The sequence below is a fragment of the Ovis aries genome, chromosome 14 (genome assembly GCF_016772045.2).
Source record: "Ovis aries strain OAR_USU_Benz2616 breed Rambouillet chromosome 14, ARS-UI_Ramb_v3.0, whole genome shotgun sequence".
Classification (NCBI taxonomy): domain Eukaryota; kingdom Metazoa; phylum Chordata; class Mammalia; order Artiodactyla; family Bovidae; genus Ovis; species Ovis aries.
The window spans coordinates 43,388,703-43,406,850 of NC_056067.1; the positions used below are offsets into that span (position 1 = coordinate 43,388,703).

General features: G+C 51.5%; 1 protein-coding gene across 2 annotated transcripts in view; it reads right to left on the reverse strand.

Annotated features, from left to right (window-relative positions):
* Positions 1-18,148, reverse strand: part of PEPD (peptidase D) — a 118,707-nt gene that overhangs the window by 81,027 nt on the left and 19,532 nt on the right. Inside the window, exons 5-7 of one of the 2 annotated variants that reach the window (XM_004015144.5) lie at positions 14,224-14,271; positions 12,830-12,891; positions 4,377-4,421 (exon numbers count right to left, since the gene is read on the reverse strand). In XM_004015144.5, the coding sequence (XP_004015193.1) occupies positions 4,377-4,421; positions 12,830-12,891; positions 14,224-14,271 (155 nt within the window). The remainder of the gene's footprint in view (positions 1-4,376; positions 4,422-12,829; positions 12,892-14,223; positions 14,272-18,148) is intronic. The other variant, XM_060398032.1, reaches the window with a different exon arrangement.

Genomic DNA, 18,148 nt, shown 5'->3' on the forward strand with positions numbered 1-18,148 from the left:
CATCGGCCCCAAACCGTCCACACCTCACTGTCTCCTAGGCACAGACAGGCAGGGCAGTAGACACAGAAGGGTTGCCCCACTGCCTGATGAATACGCACCGGCCACCTATGCTGGGTGTCCAACACTGGCATGGGACTCAAGTTAGCGTGGCACCACTTAAAACCCGAGAAGGTGCGTGGCAGAGGCTGACATGCTTGCCCTTTTGTGACGCTTCCAGAGGTGCTGAACTGAAACCCACAGCACCGAGCTATTAGAGAGCACAGAGGCATCTCCTTTTATTTCCTCACCCACCTTCAGATCAATTTAATCACCCGCCGAACAGGAAAGCAGAACCACAGTCTAAACTATAGAAGTGAGACACCTGCTCTTATTAAGTTTCAACTTTTGACCTCCATGTTCCCACTGCAAAACCCAGCGCAAGGAAAGAAATGATCAGTTATGATCTCGTGTTTGTGGGGGAAGAAGAGTATGATTATAGAGGAATTTATAAGAAATCATAAATGTACTGCTTGAGTGAATAGAAAACAATAAAAGCAGTCACAGCAAGGAAGTGAATGACACCCAAACATAAATGGGAAGGGAAGCTTCTCCTGTGCTAGGAGAGGCCTCCGAATCAGACTGGCTCCGGGAAGGATCCCAGATCCCCAGGCCAGCTGCCATCTGGGAGCTGGGGTACGCATGGGTGGCAGGGTGTGGTTCTTCCACCCCACCACACCCTAGCCTCACATGAGATCTATTCCAGGGGCTCCGAGCAGGTTAGGTGGGCAAGAATGAACCAACTGATAGCGGCTGACACTCAGGCACCCGCACAGCACAGGATGCTCCTCAGAGTCACAAGGGGTGGTATCTGAGCCTGGAGCCACTGGCCTGGGCTCAGCTCCGGGCTTTTTCTTGGGCAAATCATTTCCCTGTGCCTCAGTCTGCCCACCTGCAGCATGGGGATGATCAGAGTCCTACCTTATAACATAAATAAAATGTCTCTTCAAGTGAGGTGATGGGTGTCGAGTGCTTTGCACAGCACCTGGCACACAGGAAGCCTCAAAAGGTGCCAGCATCGGACGTGGACTCAATCCCTGGTCAGAGAACTAAGATTCCACATGTGCGTGTTCAGTTGCTCAGTCGTGTCTGGCTCTGTGCAACCCTATGGACTGGAGCCCACCAGGCTCCTCTGTCCATGGGGTTTCCCAGGCAAGAATGCTGGAGTGGGTTGCCACTTCCTCCTCCAGGGGATCCTCCCAAATCAGAGGCTGAACCTGCATCTCCTGCATTGGCAGACAGATTCCTTATCACTGTGCCACCTGGGAAGCCATAATTCCCACTCGTTGGGAGGCAACTAAGCCCAGGTGCCACACACTACAGAGCCTGTGGGCTGCCATGAGGACCCAGGGCAGCCAAAGAAGAAAGCGACCGCCATTGCTATTAGGATGTGGTGTCACTTGACTTTCGCCCTCAGACTTTGAGCCATTCACCAAGGGAGACCACGTCTACTTTGCAGTGGAGGAAACTGAGGTGTGATGTGTTATGCACTGAATGCTGTGCTCCCCTCAAATTTCTAGGTTGAAACCTATCTCCAACGTGACGACGGTCTTTGCGGGTAGCATCTTTGTGGGGTGCTTTAGGTCATGAGGGTGGAACCCTCACAAATGGGGATTAGCACCCTTATGAAAGACACCCTAGAGGACTCCTTTACCCCTTCTGCCATCTGGGGACACAACAGGAAGACGCCGTCTATGAGCCAGACAGTGGGTCCGGGCCTTGGCCTTGAACCTCCGTCTTCAGAGTTGCTTATAAGCCACTTGGTCTGTGGCAGTTGTCAGGCAGCAGGCATCTTCACGTCCATGCTGTTAGTTAGGCATTGTATCCCCATTTTACAGATGAAGCAGCTGAGGCTCACAAAAGTAACTTCCTGGGGGGGCGAGGGGGCATATAGGGGTGGGCTGGGGATAGAATTTGGATATGCCTGACTGGACACTTTTCCCATCAACCCAGGTAACTTCTCTCCGTGGGGCCGAGAGAAAGAGGGTGGTGAAAGCAGCCAGGACAAAGAGCCCGAAGACACACCAGTGAGCCATAATTTAACACCACGGAAGGCCAGCCTCTCCTGTAAATGAGGGGCCTGCCAGCCGTCCCACCCAGAGTCCTTCCGTCAGTGACCAGAGAGGAGGGCGAGGGTGGTGACTCCCACAGAGCCCGCCAAGAATGACCGCAGTCACTACAGAGGCCGGAACCCACGCTGCTAAACACACCCCTGAGGCCGTAAGCATGGTGTGACATTTCTAAAATAGTTCCATGGCCATCAAATGCCACGTAAGTCCTCTCTGCTAAAGGCTTTAATAAGACCGGGAAGTAGTTTATCAGTGCAGGATCTACCTCAGAGCACTGGAAATGTCACTAGAATTAAAGTGCGCTTGTTCCAAAATTACGAACTAATGACTTGTCCCTCGGGAGATGCGAGGTGCACAACCCAGCCCTGGCCTCCAAAGCATCCGGAGTGTCAGCAGCTGTGAGGGATGTCACGGGGAGGAGTGGATACGGTTCCTGGGCATCCAGGATTTATTCTTCTGCCAGCTGCGGGTTACAGAAGGGCCGGGCATGTTACTTCATAAAAACAAGAAGAGATGGGGACTTCTCTGGTGGCCCACTGGCTAAGACTCTGTGCTCCCAGTGCAGCCGGCCTGGGGTCAATTCCCAGTCAGGGAACTTGGTCTCACGGGCTGCAACTCAGAGTTCGCATGCTGCAACTGACAGGTCCTGCATGACGAAACTAAAGATTCCACATGCCATAAGGGAGATCCCGCCTGCCGCAACTAAGCCCCGGCGCTGCCAAATAAATACATAAATTTTTTAAAATAAATTAAAAAAAAAAAAACAAACAAGAAGAGGTGGCTGTGAACTGGCAGGACACAGGCCCTCATGCTCCAAGTGTGCGGCCGGGCCGGGCACTGGGCCAGGGCTGCCAACGGAGCTGCTGGCCCGCCCGCCCCCAGCTCTCCCAAGGGTTGGTACCGATGCCAGTTGACAGCCCTCAGATCTTCGCCTCTGGCTCAGCTCTCTCCCACCGGCACCTGCCTCAAACTCAACACACCACAAACAGTCCCTCAACTGCCACAGCACTGGCGCCCTCTCAGTGACACAACACCCAGAGCTAATCAGGACAAAAACCCAGAGTCACCTTCAACTGTGCTCTTCACTCGGGCATCAAGGCCAGTTCCTCTCAGGAGCGTTCTGTTTGCCTGCCCTTTACTCTCAACTCTGCCCCCTACCCGCCACCCCATCCCCCCAGCCACCTGGACCCTGCAGCAGCCTCCTAGCTGGCAGCCTGCTCCCATTTCTGCCCCATGACTTAAAAAATTGCAAACCTGATCCCACTACTCTCCTGGTTCTACTGTCTCAAGACAAAGTCTGGGCAGACAGCACGGGCCGCCCGGCCCCTGCCCGTCTCTCTGACCAACTTCAGGGGCCACTTCCACAGTGTGTGTCCCTAGGCTGGCCACACGGAGCCACCAAGCTTTCTCATCTCCAGCCTTTCAACAAGTGGCCCCTTGGCCTGGATCACGCTCTCCCTCCCTCCGGCGCTACACTGCCCCCAACCTCAGGAGCCGACCCGTGCTCACCCTCAGGCCACAGTGTGGCCAAGCCCCAAGACTAGATGAGCGCGGTCTCCCAGACAGACGGTGAACCTGACGAACGGCCTTAGGGTGAGACGGGAGGCAGCCACACACCTCGCAGTCAGGGGATGATGTGGCAAAGGCCCTGCCTCTCCTCTCTCCTACCTTCACGGTAAGTGCAGCCATATGACAAATAAAACAGGTTTTAGTGCTATCCAAGAGCAACTCGATAGCCTAGGAAAACTGGCAGCAATCAGCGCTGAAGGGGCTCTTCTGGGACCCAACTGGGGGCACCTTGCCCCGCTGTGACCCCACAGAAAGAACACGGCAGGTAGGGGCTACCAGTACCAGCCAGGGAATAAAGCAGGCAACATAAGACCCATAGGAAGGAGGCCAACGAGTCAAGACATACATGTGACGTGAGGAAAGCATGTTTACCTTTTGGGTAATGCAATTATGTGTGATGTCTATTTTTATCCCTTTCACTACTGACTTCAACTGAGCTATGTAAGTTTGGCTCCATTATGGTAGAATTTCTTTTTTAAAAGTTCTAAATGAAGAAAGCGAGAAATACAATTGACATTCAATGACTTGTGCCCTTCTGGAAAAACAGACCAACTGACAAAAAGAACAAAGCAGAAGAGGCTGAGAGAAGAGTTTCTAGGGACCAGCTTGTCTGAGGGGCTCCCTGAGACAGGGTGGGTGGGAACAGCGGGGTCTCTCCCCTTCCTGGGCTGAGCACAACAAACCGCCACAAGCCATACTCACCACTCCACGATCTCTGGATGAAGAATGGTATTGTTGACATTGAACCTACAGAGAGAAAACAAGTCCATTAGTTCAATGGTCTACTCATCTCCCAGCAAGAAATACTTCATTCAAGACGTATCAAGAGGGCTTCCCGGGTGGCTCAGTGGTAAAGAATCCACCTGCCAATGCAGGAGACACAGGTTTGATCCCTGATCCGGGAATATCCCACATCCTCCGGAGCAGCTAAGCCTGTGTGTCACGACTATTAAACCTATGCTCTAGAGCCCGGGAGCCACAACTAGTGAGCCTAAGTGTCCTAGAGTGCATGCTCTGCAGTAAGAGAAGCCACCGTAATGAGGAGTCCGTGCACCACAACTAGAAAGTAGCTCCCGCTAGCCACAGCTGGAGAAAAGCCTATGCAGCGACGAAGACGCACCACAGCCAAAAATAAGCAAATAAGTGAGTAAAAGACACACCAAGAGAAGATCTGGTCAAGAGAACTTTAACTTCATGACTCTCTGGACAACAGCAGGCCTGCTGCTCACTTCCTGCAGCAGATGTGGCAGCTCAGGCCATGCTCTCCAGGCACAGTCGGCTGGAGAACAAGCTGCCTGGCTGCAAAACACCATCTTCCACCCTCACAGACAGGTAGCATAGCCGCTTCCATCACGTGTACCAACATACATATAACAGAAGTCCCAGAAGAAAAGGAGAGTGATAGTGAAGCAGAATATTTGAAAATATCATAGCCAAAAACTTTCCCAATTTAATGAAAAACACCAGTGTTAATTTCCATAATGCTTAATGAATTCCAAGTAGGATAAACTCAAAGAGATCCACACCCAGACACATAATCAAACTGTCAAAAGAAAATCTTAAAAGCAGTAAGAGAAAATCAATGTATCACATACAAAGGATCTTCAATAAGATTAATGGCTGATTTCTCATCAGAAACTATGGAGGCCAGAAGACAAAATACAAGATGACAGAGAGAGAGAAAAAAAAAATCTGTCAATCAAGATTCCATATCCAGCAAAGCTATGCTTCAGAAATGAGAGAAATTAAAACAGCTCCAGATAAATGACAACTGAGAGAATTCATCACTAGAAGATCTAGCCTACAAGAAATATCAAAAGGGACCTTTCAGACTTTAGTGAAAGGAGTTACTAGAGAGTGACTAGGATCCAGATGAGAAGAAAAAAGGCAGGGGTGAAGTTAATTACATAGGTAAGTACAGAAACAGCGTAAATGCATTCTTTGTTTGTAAGTCCTAGTTTTCTCCTATCTGATTTAAAGGACAGTTGCATAAAGCGACAATTATAAACCTGTGTAGATTACCACAAGATGTATAAAGATGCAATCTGCATGCAATAACAGCACAAAGGAAGAGAGCACAGTTTCTGTGTACTATTGAAACCAGCTGCTATTAATGCAAACTATATTATTATACGTTTAAGAGGTCATTTGTAATCCTCTGGGTAACCACTGAGAAAATAACTAAAATATACAGAAAGCAAAATAAAAAAGGACTCAAAACTGAATACTGCAAAAACCTCAAACACAAAGAATGAGAGTAATGGAAAAACTGAGAAGTAAAAGCAATATATGACACACAAAACTAAAAACGAAACGGCATAAAAAAGGTCTTCCTTATCAGTAATTTAGATGTAAATGGATTAAAATTTCTAATTAGAAGACAAGGATTGACAGAATAGATGCAAAAACATAACTATATGCCCTAAAGGGATACGTTAGACTTAAAGACACAAGATGAAAGTGAAAGGGTAGGAAAAGCTGTACTATGCAAACAGAAACCAGTACATCCGTAGACTGGAATATTTTTCAGCCATAAAAATGAGCAAAGTACTGATTCATGCTACAATATGGATGAATTCTGAAAACACAGTAAGTGAATGAAGCCAGACATAGAAGGCCATGTATTGCAGGATTCCATTTATATCAAACACTAAAGTAGGCAAATCTACAAAGATAGAAAGTAGATTAGTGGTGGGCAAGGGAATGATTGCTAATGGATATAGGGTTTCTTTATGGATGACGAAAATATTTTAAAGTTGACTGTGATGATGGTTGCACAAATCTATATACATACAAAAAGCATTTAATTCTACAGTTCAAGTGAGTCAATTGGAAGGTATATGAATTATATCCTGACAAAGCTGTTTTTAAAAACGTACTGAATATATACACAATTAATTTTATTACATGCAAATTTTATTCTAATAAAACTGATTTATAAAACTTGTCAGAACAGAAATGGAAACAGATAAATCGACAAGAATGGTTTGAGATTTTCACATACCTCTTCTGAGAACAGAATAAGCAGAGAAATCAGTAAAAGTGCAGAAGATATGAACAATACAATTAATCAACTTAACTTCATTGACATACACAGAACATTACAGCCTACGTGCTGTCGACTATGCTCTCTTTAAGTACACATGAAACATTTATCATAATGAACATGTGTAGAAAGTTTCAACAAATTTCAAAGGGCTGAAACACAGAGCACATTCACTGATTACAACAGAATTAAACTAGAAATCAGTAACAGAAAGAAAAATATAAAATCGAAAATCAAGAATTAAGCAATAAACTTCTAAGTATCTACTCTTCAAAGAAGAGATAATAATAAAATTAGAAACTAAAAACATGAAATATTATAACTGGTGAACTGCAGCTACAGCAGTGCTTAGAGGAAAATTTAAAGCTCTAAATGTAGATAGTAGAAAAGAACAATTGAAAACCAGTGATCCAAGCTTCTATCCCAGAAATGCCTTCTTTCTCAAGAAGCTAGAGAAAGAACAAACAAAATGTAAAGAGATCAGAAACGTTTCAAAGCGAAAATCAATGAAATAGAAAGCAAACACGTAATTGAGAAAAACCAAGCTGTTCTTTGATAAAATGAACATAACTGGAAAGGGAACCCGAGAAACAAAAAGATCAGGTTGGGGCAAATCCCTGACACTGGTGTCACATATGACTCAGAGCTCAAGCTGTCAGTGAGACAGCTGGGGAAGTGCAGTGTAGCCCAGCACAATGTATGGGCCTCAGCACAGAAGCCTCGGCAGGCCTCTGACCCTCGGGATTCCTAGTCCTGCTCCATCTCAAGCTAGGAGGTTGCACACAGGGCATACAGCATTGTGACCAATCAGGAATTCTCTGGGGCCTCAATGATGGGTGTTTGAAAGCACCTATCTAATGCCTTGGTTGTGTAGCTAGTACCCCACTCCTGGCTGAAGAAGGGAAAGGGGAGAGGAGCGAGAAGGAGGCACTAGCAGGCTGAGAGGTTTCCACAGTATGAAACCTTTCAGGATCCCTAACTAGAAAAATAAGACTACTTTCTGGGAAGCCAAGCAAAATGTTTCAGAATCAAGCCCTACTTGTGAAATATCAAAGCAACCACAGACAGCCAATGCGGCGCAGAGTGAAGAACAGAGGAGCACATGACATAAATAAAGATGGCAATAGAGACTCCGTCTCCCATTCCGCCAAATGTCACTTCGATGCTGGGAAAAGCAAGGGCCTATCTCTTCAAAAGCCAAACATGCCAATAAAATCTCACATGACAAAACATACATACACATACACACGTGCTCACACACACGTATGAACAGCAAGGTGACCCAGCACAAAGACCCAGATGCAAACACACAGACACACACACAGGCAGGCTTTTGCTTAGCAAAGAGGCACACGGAGACACAGACAGATGTATACTCACAGACATGGGCAAATACCCACCGACACACAAAGGCATACACTTAGACTAACAAAGGTCCAAATATACACACATACTGAAATACACAGATTCGCACACAGGCTCACTCAGACACAAAAACACTCAGAGAAACACACTCAGACACACACGTAAGAGTCCAAAAGACGTTCACTAAAGAATCAATTTTTAACTCAGGGTCATGAAATTGGAACGCTCCTTGCTTTTGCCCCTGTGCCAATTAGACCTTTCTACAAGGAATATGTAATCATTATGTTAAAAAAAAAAATGTCCACCAGAGTCCATGAGGGTGAGGAGTATCCTAGAAGCAGAGGATACCTCCCTGGTGGGCTCCACCTGTGGGCTAGATGATGCAAAGTGAGCAGTAGGGGCCCAGCCGGCCCTGCCCCAGCCCCCAGACTCCTCTCTACAGTTTCCAACTTGAGGATGGAGAGCAGGCCCCGAACAGGCCTCCCACTCCACCAACTCTGGGGGCTGGGACGGGCTCTTGCCTCTTCAGGAGACTCGTGGAAATTCCACAAGCCGTAACCAGAACCTCAATCTGAACTGTTGCCTTGATACATAAGTTAACAGGAACCAGAAAGCCACTGGTCCCCACATCACAGACTGGCATTTTATTGTTACTGTCAAGTTTTAATAATGTCCTTCTACTTCTTGGGTTTAAAAATTCACATCTCTGAACATTAATATTCCTGCATTAATGACCCCCGAATTCAGCAATTTCATATTTAACTACTTATTTAAATGGAATTAATTTGTAACCGATTGTCTTCAAGTACGCAAGGCAATTTAAGTAAATGCCAAAAGATAAGAAATATGCTTATCCACAACGACCAGCTGATATAAAATATCGACCATATTTCTCTGTCAGACAATGGCATGAAACAAAGCGCTCTGTACTCATGGCCCCCGCCCGGGGCTCCTGGGCAGCCTGCCTGCCTCAGAAGCAACGGTCTCCAGAAAAGAAGGTGGGCCCCCCACAGATAACCTCGTTCCCTTAACAGCTGGGGTCTGTTTCTCAGGAAAATCAAGTCTGCCCTCTCAGATTGCTAACAGACTTACCATGTCTGCCTTGGCGCCCAGGGTGCAGGAACCCTCTACGGCAGGCCACAGTGGTATGTGCGGCCCACGGGAAGAAGCCGTGTTTACTGCAGGGCTGTCCTCTCCACACACCAGCCTTGGCCCTGCCCTCACCAGCACCTGGCAATGAACGCTGGACCCTATCCTGTGTCCAGAACCCCCGCGGGGCCTGCTTCTCCTATACCTTCGTGGGAGCTATGGCCTGGGCCGGAGTCCAGCTCAGCAGGAGGCCTGTCCCCACCCTGCTCCCTTCAGCCCAGCACAGCCCACCCTCCTCCCCAGGAAGGACAGAGCCCCACCTTGCTTTAGCCTCTGCATTAAGAGTTCTCTACATGAGCATGTCATAATTACGTAAAAAAAAAAAAAACAAAACAAAACACCAGAGCCCATGAGGGTGGGGAGTGTCCCAGAAGCAGAGGGTACCTCCCTGATGAGTCCCAGGGGCCCCAGGCCATGGGGAGATCCCAGCACACGTCTACCACCCCCAACCCGCCCCTGCCTCCCTGCGCCCTGTCCTCTGCCGATGCCACCACTGTGATGCCTGGCACAAACCCTGCTGTGGGCCGCAGGTGGCCTGGCCCTGACCTGGGAAGGCTGAGGGAGGCCTAAAGGCTCCCAGGATCAAACCCACAGCCCCCCACCCCCACCCCCACAAGGTGACAGGCCCGAGGCAGGCAACCCTGAGGAGCCACACCTGGAGACAAGGTCATAGGCCGACCACTCGGCTAGACCAGGGCCAGGAGGCTCGGGCAAGGGTGGACAGGTGAGGCTTCCGCCGCAAGCTCCCTCCTACCCCAAGTCAAGGGGTCAAGGTGGCAGCAGGTGGCCCATTAGGACAAATTGAGAGGCCAGATCCTGAACTTCTGCCAGAGGTCAAATAAGGATCTAAGGTGGGAGGGTTTACAGAGAAGTTCAAAATGGTTAAAAACAAAATTCCAGGAATGAGCCACTTCATTAGGGCGGTGAGAAGTGACCGAGGATAGAAGCAGCTTAATACTGGAAACTAGGACGACAGCAAGATTCATCTTGCTTAGGAAACAGGCTATTATTATCCCCGAAAACAGCTGGAGAGGCTCGCAGCAGGCAGGTGAACTCGGTCACTGAGCTTTGGAGGACAAGGGCCCCTCCAGCCCGGCAACAGGGTCCGAGAGGTGGAGGAACTAGAGTGCTGGCAGTGGGCTGGACTGCACCCAGACCCCAGGAAGATGAACATGACTTTTCCACAGGGAAGGCACTGGCAGGGGACCCGAGGTCGGTGACCACGGCGTGCGGGGTGAGGGCACCCAAACGGAGCAACTCCCTGAGGGCAGAGCTACATGAAGGGGGCCACACTGGGGTGTGGGGCCCAAGGGTGAGCACTGCAGGTGGGCCTGGGGACCCCAAGGCAGGGAGGGCTCTCACCTGCAGCTAAGTCAGGAAACTCGGCTGCCACGTGGGCATGGGCATGAATCCCCCCAGCGTGGGGGTGGCACTCAGCCCAGCAGTGAAGGGCCTGGGGAGTAGCCCATAGTCAGCCTGTCCGGACTGGACCATGGGTTGGAGAGGACCCACCTAGTGCCTGAGAGCATGTGCAGAGATAAGGCAGGTCCTGGCTCTCCAAAGAGAGTCCCACGGTGAGGTAGCCAAGCACAGGCTCCTCTGGGCTCTTGGCAGGGACTGTGGGGAATCCAGGGGCAGGAGGGAACAGAGGCTGGGTCTACTCCATGGAGGGAGGGGTTGGTCCACAGCGGGAATCCTCCCAGGGGGAGTGGAGAGGGGGCCTCAGCTTTCACTGCTCATTGACAGTGATGATGTTGCTAGGGTCCCCTGCCTCTCCCCCTAAACTTTAGGGAGTAGCCAGGAGCCACTCCAGCCTTACCACCTGTGCCCAGGGTGCTAAGGAGGCAATCTCCACAGCAGAGACCTCGGCTCAGGGGCTGGGCAAGCAAAGAGCCCACAGCCGAGAAGCCCAACAGCTCACTGACATCAGGGAATCCTGTCATCAGAGATCGTGAAGTCCACTGGCCCACTACACAGCTAGGGAAACTGAGGCTTGTAGAGGCAATGGGGCATGATGGGGTTTGCTCATGGGTAACTGTTTACTAAGCACTGGCTCCATGCCAGGCTCTGGATGAGTGGGGTCTCATTTCATCACGTGGCAAGCCCTCCCTCCTCCCAGCTTGGGGCCCTCCCCACGAGGGAGTGACCCACGCTGAGGCCAGAGGGGTCAGCCTGCGGGACCAGAGATATTCCATGGTGCTGGCAGAGGCAGGTGAACAGGGCATGGGAGCTCTGGCATCGGGCGGCGCTGGGGGAGCAGGGGAGGCTTGGGACGGGAAGCAGCTGGCTGCGCCCGCACTACCCTCTCAAGGGCCTGGGGAAGAGACGGCGGCTCCGCGGCCAGCATCTCAATGAGCTGGGCTAATCACCGCTGGTGTGGGAGGAAGGCCGCTCTGGGGAACTCCCGAGAGGATGCGGAGATTCATGCAATGAAAAGCAGCAAACCTGATACCCGCTCCCCCGACCCCGCCGCTCTCATCGTTGGGGGAAGTGATGCATATTTATGAGCTCGTAATCCCTGCTAATCACCTGACATCACACTCACGCACGAACTCCCATGGCTCGGGCTCATACATAGTTATAAGGCGCTTCCTCTGCCGCCGCCGCAGTCCACCAAAGGACGACAGGGGACGCCCTGGTGCAGAGCGCGGGAGGTGCAGGAAGGGCTGGGGCCCGAGGAACAGGCCAGCGAGCCGGCCACACTCGGCAGCCCTGAGGGGTAGGTGCTCTCCTCAAGGGCTCGCTTGCTGCAGCCTAGGGCCCCGCAGATACCCCCGTGCCAGGGCCGGCCAGCAGCCAGCCCAGAGACACAAGGGTGGCTGGCTGGCCACATTCTTTGGGGAGCCAGGGTGTGAGGGTGGTAAGGCGGGCTCTCTGTGTCCAACATCTGCCCTCCTGTGTGTAGAGGCCTAAAGAGGGGAGCAGGGCTCCAGGGCCCCGCCTGGGGCTACACTGTGAGTGAGGGCAGGAAAGGCAGGGGCCCCTGCCCGGGACTGGGGCAGCAGGGGGCACAGAAGAAACCTGTGAGCCAGACTGGGGGAGGTTCATCAGCCAGGAGTGAGTGGAGGGGGCTGATAAGAATGAAGAGAAGACCACAGGTCAGAGCAGGTCCCTGGAGGGAAAACAGCCGCCCGCTGCGTGTGCTCCGCCCCGAGTGTGCACGGCCCCCTGAGTGTGCCCGGAGGCCAGGGCTCCCTAAGCACTCGGTCACTGGTGCTTTGGTGATGGAGCTCCATGGGGAAGTAGCGTCAGTCCTTAAAGTCAAACTTGAACTGAATGTAAGAAAATTTTTTTTCTAAGCATTTCCTCAAAAGTACCAAATTGAGCCCCTTTCTATAAATATCCTTCTGGTTTTTATTTTTTCTTTTCAACTTTTTGGCCATGCTCTGCGGCATGTGGGATCTAGCTCCCTGATCAGGGATAGGACCCATGCCCTCTGCGCTGGAAGCAGGGAGTCTTAACCAATGGACCGCCAAGGGAAGTCCCCTGCTTGTGTGTTCTGTGTCTAGTTTATATAAATAGACTGGGTCAGGCCTGCGGGGAAAGATGTGAGCTGATGGAGTAGGAAGACGGGTCCTGGGGCCCCAGGACTCACTTGCTGATGCCCTCGAAGGAGGCCTCCCTGCAGATGCTGCCGCTGTCGGTGTTGACGCCACGCTGGGGAGAGAGACGGAGAGTGAGGGCAAAGGCCTGCGACACGGGGCCTTGTGGGACTGGGTAAGGACCGGGAGCCCCCACCCTGGCCCAGCCAACCCATCCCTTCCTGAAAGGCCAGGCCCCAGCAGAAGGGCAACCCTCCTTTCTTTGCTGTAGCTTGAAAAGCAGAGGAAACCAAGGTCTCCTCAGTCCAAGCACTTTGCTGACCCCGGCTCGGGCTGCCTGGGACCACCTCTGACCATAAGCCCCCGCTCCCAAGCCTGGCCCATCTCCCTTGCACACGAGTGTGTGCACAAACACCCCTCACAGACAGTGTCCCGAGAACACTGTCAAATCTGACCCTGCCAGAGATGCCGGTGTGACCCGACTCGGGAGGGGTGGGACTTTCCCGGTGATGCTGGGACTCTGCTACATTCCTCTCCTTTCCCTAATTGTAAGGAGACTCCAAGTAGAACTCAGACGGGGAAGGAGAGAAAACAAAAGACTCAGAGGAAAATGTGCTGTCCCCAGAGAGGCCAGGCCTTCTAAATCCCCCTTTAATTCTTCCTCAAGACCTTCAGGTGGATGTCTGATTGCGTCCCTCCAAATAAAACACACTGGACCCCCTGTGACCACAATCTTAACTTCTCTTCTCAGCCATCAAAACAGCAGCGTGGAAAAAAGAGACCATGCGAAGTGCTAACAAAAATAACCTAGAAAAAACTGTTCCTGTAAAAATCAATTAACAAAGGAGAGAAGGGTCACTTTCTGTACACTCTTCATATTGGAAGCTCCCCAAGGCTGAAGAAGCGCATGAAGGCAGGCTTCTTCTCGGAGCCGTGTCACAGCCCCAGCATTCCCACCCCGCTGGGAGGCACTGTGCACTCCTGCCAGCCGCAGGCTGCTGCAGGTCCTCTATCATTCGGCCCCCCGGGTCCAAAATCTGACGCCACACAGCCCAGCACCTTCATGGGCTGATGCGAAGGGTGTGTTTTTCCAAATTATATCAACAATGAGGGAGACACAGGGTGGAAGCAAATTGATAAACAAACCCCGAGAGCTCAACCTGACCCAACTACATCCTCTAGTCGGGTTTTAACTCTTGGAGCACGCTCAGCGCCTCGTCCACAGTGGCCTCAGGACAGGACGCAGCCCAAGGTAACTGGAGGACAGAGGGTGTGATCCTGGACTCGACTGGTAACCCAGACTGAGGTGTCGCTACTGATCACCAGTGATTGCTGTTCTCTGGTTTCCATCCCACCCCAGGGCCCTGACCTCTGCAGAGTCAAGCGGCTCCCCAGAGCCCCTCTCCATACACAGACGTTGCCTGGTCCTTCAACACCAGCCACTTACCAAAGTGAGGAGCACAGAGGGGCTCCGGGATGTCAGAACACTGGCGATCTGAAAGGTCAGAAAGAAAACATCCACTTTAGTGCCACCGCATGAAGCCTAATGGAGGTGACGTACCAGGGTTATTAAGGGCTGACAACTCACACTGATCAAGCACATCCTTCAAACGGGAACCTTACAGAGAATAAGGACTTCAGAAAGCCACAGAGCTATCAGGGGGCAGAGAAGGGTTCAAGCTTAAACCTGGCATGCTTCCCCATGTGCTGCCCAGCTTCTGGGACCCACATGGAACCCAACTCCAAACAGCCAGACCCACCCGCCCACCAAGGGCAGCATCTCTGTTCATCTGCCTGGTCCTTTGCAAAAGACCCATTCCAGCCAGCTCTTAGGCACCGGACCCACCCGGCTCTAGTCCCCTGGGTGGACACCCGCCTCCCAGCCCCCATTCATCTCCTTGACCACATGGACTCAGCCACTCCCGACCCCACATCCTTGCACTCCATCCCTTCCATGGCCCACTCAGGCCCTTGATTGCTGGCGGCTTCCTAACCAACCCCCTTCAACCACCCCACCGCCATCCCTGCCATGTAGGCTCATCCCCATGCCTGTGCCTGAGCTCTCACCACTGCCTGGCACACTTTCCCCCATCTTAGCTGCTTCCTCAATTTGTACTCAAAACTTAGGTCCCCGTCCCCTCCCAGGCAGATCGGTTCACTCCCTCCTCTACTGCCCCCTAACAGCCCTCATTCCCCTGGCAACATGCCCATCACACTGCATCCGCCATGACATCCAAGGTGCCTGCCACTCTAGTGGGACCACATGCTTCCTCTCCTGGCTCCACCCCTCAGTCCACTCTGCATCTTGGCCACGGCAGCTCCCACTGTATTTGAGCCCCCTCCCCACGCTCCCACTGTAAACTCTGACACTCTGACACAGGGTGAGAGCGAGAGGGATTTGCTTGTTGTTTCAACTGCTTTATGGAGCCATCACTGACATATTCTACGCTGCACATTATTTGAAGCTCATGTTTTGATAAGCTTTGACATATGTAATATATATGCTTTTTAATACTGAGAGGCTCCCAGAGAAAATCTGAAAGATACTGAAAACTATAAAAAAACATAAAATACACCTACAAAACCATCCCCTGAGACTTTTTTACCTCTGCACATAAAAACAGATCTGTAATGACGTCTGGATCATATGAAGTTACACGCTTCGCTTATTTCCTGTCATTAAATATTCTTCAAACGTGCCACTTTTACCAGTCACTACCGAGGGGGGTGGTAAACGTCCAGGGAGACGATTATGGCCTGCGTCAGTCACTGCAGACTCATCTCATGTAACCTCCCATGAAGCTAGTGCTGCAAATTCAGGGTTCACTAGTGAAAAAGCTTAAGGGGTACTTCCTGGTGACCCCAGAACCTGCCTTGAAATGCAGGGGATGTGGGCTCAATCCCTGGTCAGGAAACTAAGATCCCACCCACATGCTGCAGAGCAACAAAGCCCATGTGCCATAACTACTGGGCCTGCGCACTCCAGAGCCCTCGCGCCACAAGCCAGAGGGTCCATGCACCGCAGAGAAGACTGCATGACACGGTGAGGATCCTGTGTGATGCAACCAAGATCAGATGCAGCCAAATAAATGCTGCGCGCACACATGCTCAGTTGCTCAGTCGATTCCGACTCTCTGACCCCAGGGACTGTAGCCTGCCAGGCTCCTCTGGGATTTCCCAGGCAAGGATTCTTGAGTTGGTTGCCATTTCCTTCTGCAGGGGATCTTCCCGACCCCGGGATCAAACCCACATCTCTTCCCACATCTCTTGCATGGACACGTGGATGCTTTACCACTGAGCCTCCTGGGAAGCCCCAAAATAAACAGTAAAATACAATAAAAAACTTAAGACTTCATCTGCCCAGGTCCACCAGTTAAAAGACAGCAGAGCGCAGAGCTGCGCCGTGTCCTAGTCTCTTAACAGAGCTGGCATAGTTTATTTACTCATTCCTCTGTGGGCACTTACATTATTTCTAATGATTATTATAAATCACGACGATGGACGTCCTGGTATAGAGTCTTTATTTCTTTAAAATAAATTACCTTAAAAATAAGGCTTTCTTTAAAAAAAAACAAAACTTATTTAGGGAAACTGCTGTCTGACAAGCCCCACGCTTTGTCAAGATTTTGATGAGTCCCAGATGTGTACCAACAACCCTCCCACCAACGCTCCATCTCCCCAGGCCCTCCTCGTTTGCTCAGTAACTGCTCTGAGAATGACTGAAGCCCGGCCCTGGAGCTGCACGCCCCACAGCACGCTGAGTCACTGACACTCCCCAGGCCCTCCTTGAGGAGGGGGCGGCTCATTAGAAGGAACCGGAGCCGTGCTTGTCGGCCCTGCGTGTGTTGTTACGGCGACTGAAGGGTCTACATTCATCAGCGTGGAGCGGGTCTGTCAATTGCTGCGGCAGAGCCAGAGCACAAGCGGGCACTTGGGGATTGTAGGCGCTATTGTCCTTGGGAGAGGGAAGGAGGATGACAAATGTGCTGGCTGCTGGTTTTCTTCTCAGCTACGACTCAGGATATGCCGGTGGGGGGGTAATGGAGGAGAAGGAGCAGACGGATGGAGGAGGTCTGACGTGGAGGGCCAGGCGTCTGATGGTCCTGGCAGGACAGCGTCTTTTATTGATCACGACCTCTTGAGTGGGCTCTGCTTACTTCTGCGGCTGCGAAACCTCCCCAAGCTGGGCAGTTGCATCCCCCCTTCCCCGTGGAGATCCATTACTGCTACACCCTCATCGGCACACCCTGATTCCACGCCTCTGAAATTAAGGTGGCGGGAGGCAGCTATGCATCACCAGCCGGAAATGCCACTCCACATACAGGATGACACAGCTCCGGCCACACGGGGCCTCGTTTCCATGGAGCAGTGGTCACTGGGGACCCACCAGCTCTCACAAACCAGTGCTGTTAAACACCCCTGCCTTGCTTCATGCCACAGCACCTGTTTCCCAGGTAGCCTGGCCTCTCCGGCAGGTTGAGGTGGACAGCAAACACAGAATGCTTCAGAGCCCTGTGGACAAGGATCCTTCCCTGGGGACAGCCAGAGGCTTCCCTCTCGCACCCTCGCACCCAAGGCTTCCACCAGGCCTGCTGGCCACTCTTCAAGGGTGACGATCCAGAAAAGGGGGCTGGATGATCCTGGACCAGTGCTGTCAAAACAAGCTCCTCCTGCTCCAGGAAGCTGGGTTCACTGTGCAAAAAGCAAAGCTTTTTTAAAAAAATGAACCTTTTTCATGGCAGTCTGAAACAGGGCTGCACAATGGTTTTTCAATGCAGCAAAGCCTTTAAAATGTTCAAATCGTTCCCAAAATTTAAATGTGGGGAATGACCACAAACAACGCGGATGTGCATCGACTCATGAACTGGGCATCCGGTAACCTGGGGCCAGTGGTCCCACAGAGCGACCGGGGGCACACCACTCCCTGATGCCTTTACCCACTGAGGTGGGGAGACGGGGGCTACAGCCACTGGGCTGCCACCAGGGTCTCTTATATCTGCATCAGTGACCTTGGCAACACCCGTCTGGTGCCACAAAAGAGGACACGACTTGCCCCCTGCCAGGCCAGTGCCCATCACCAGGGACACAGCCTCTGCACTGCACCCTGACGGCAATGCCTACCCCTTCTCGAGGTTTTCCTGAGCCCCACCCTCTCAGGGGAGCCACCGTTCACTTGACCTTCTCAATAATTAAACTCAGTATCACTGATAGGAGGAGGGGAACTAGGCAGCCAGGCCTGCTACATCGGCCACCTGCATGTGGTATCAAGTGACAGGCCACGGCCTGGGGTGGGGGCTTCCTGCCTTCTTGCAGAGGAGACAAGTGTCAGCTGCTTCCTGTCTGTGATTTGTGCAGACGGCCAAGGCTGTCTG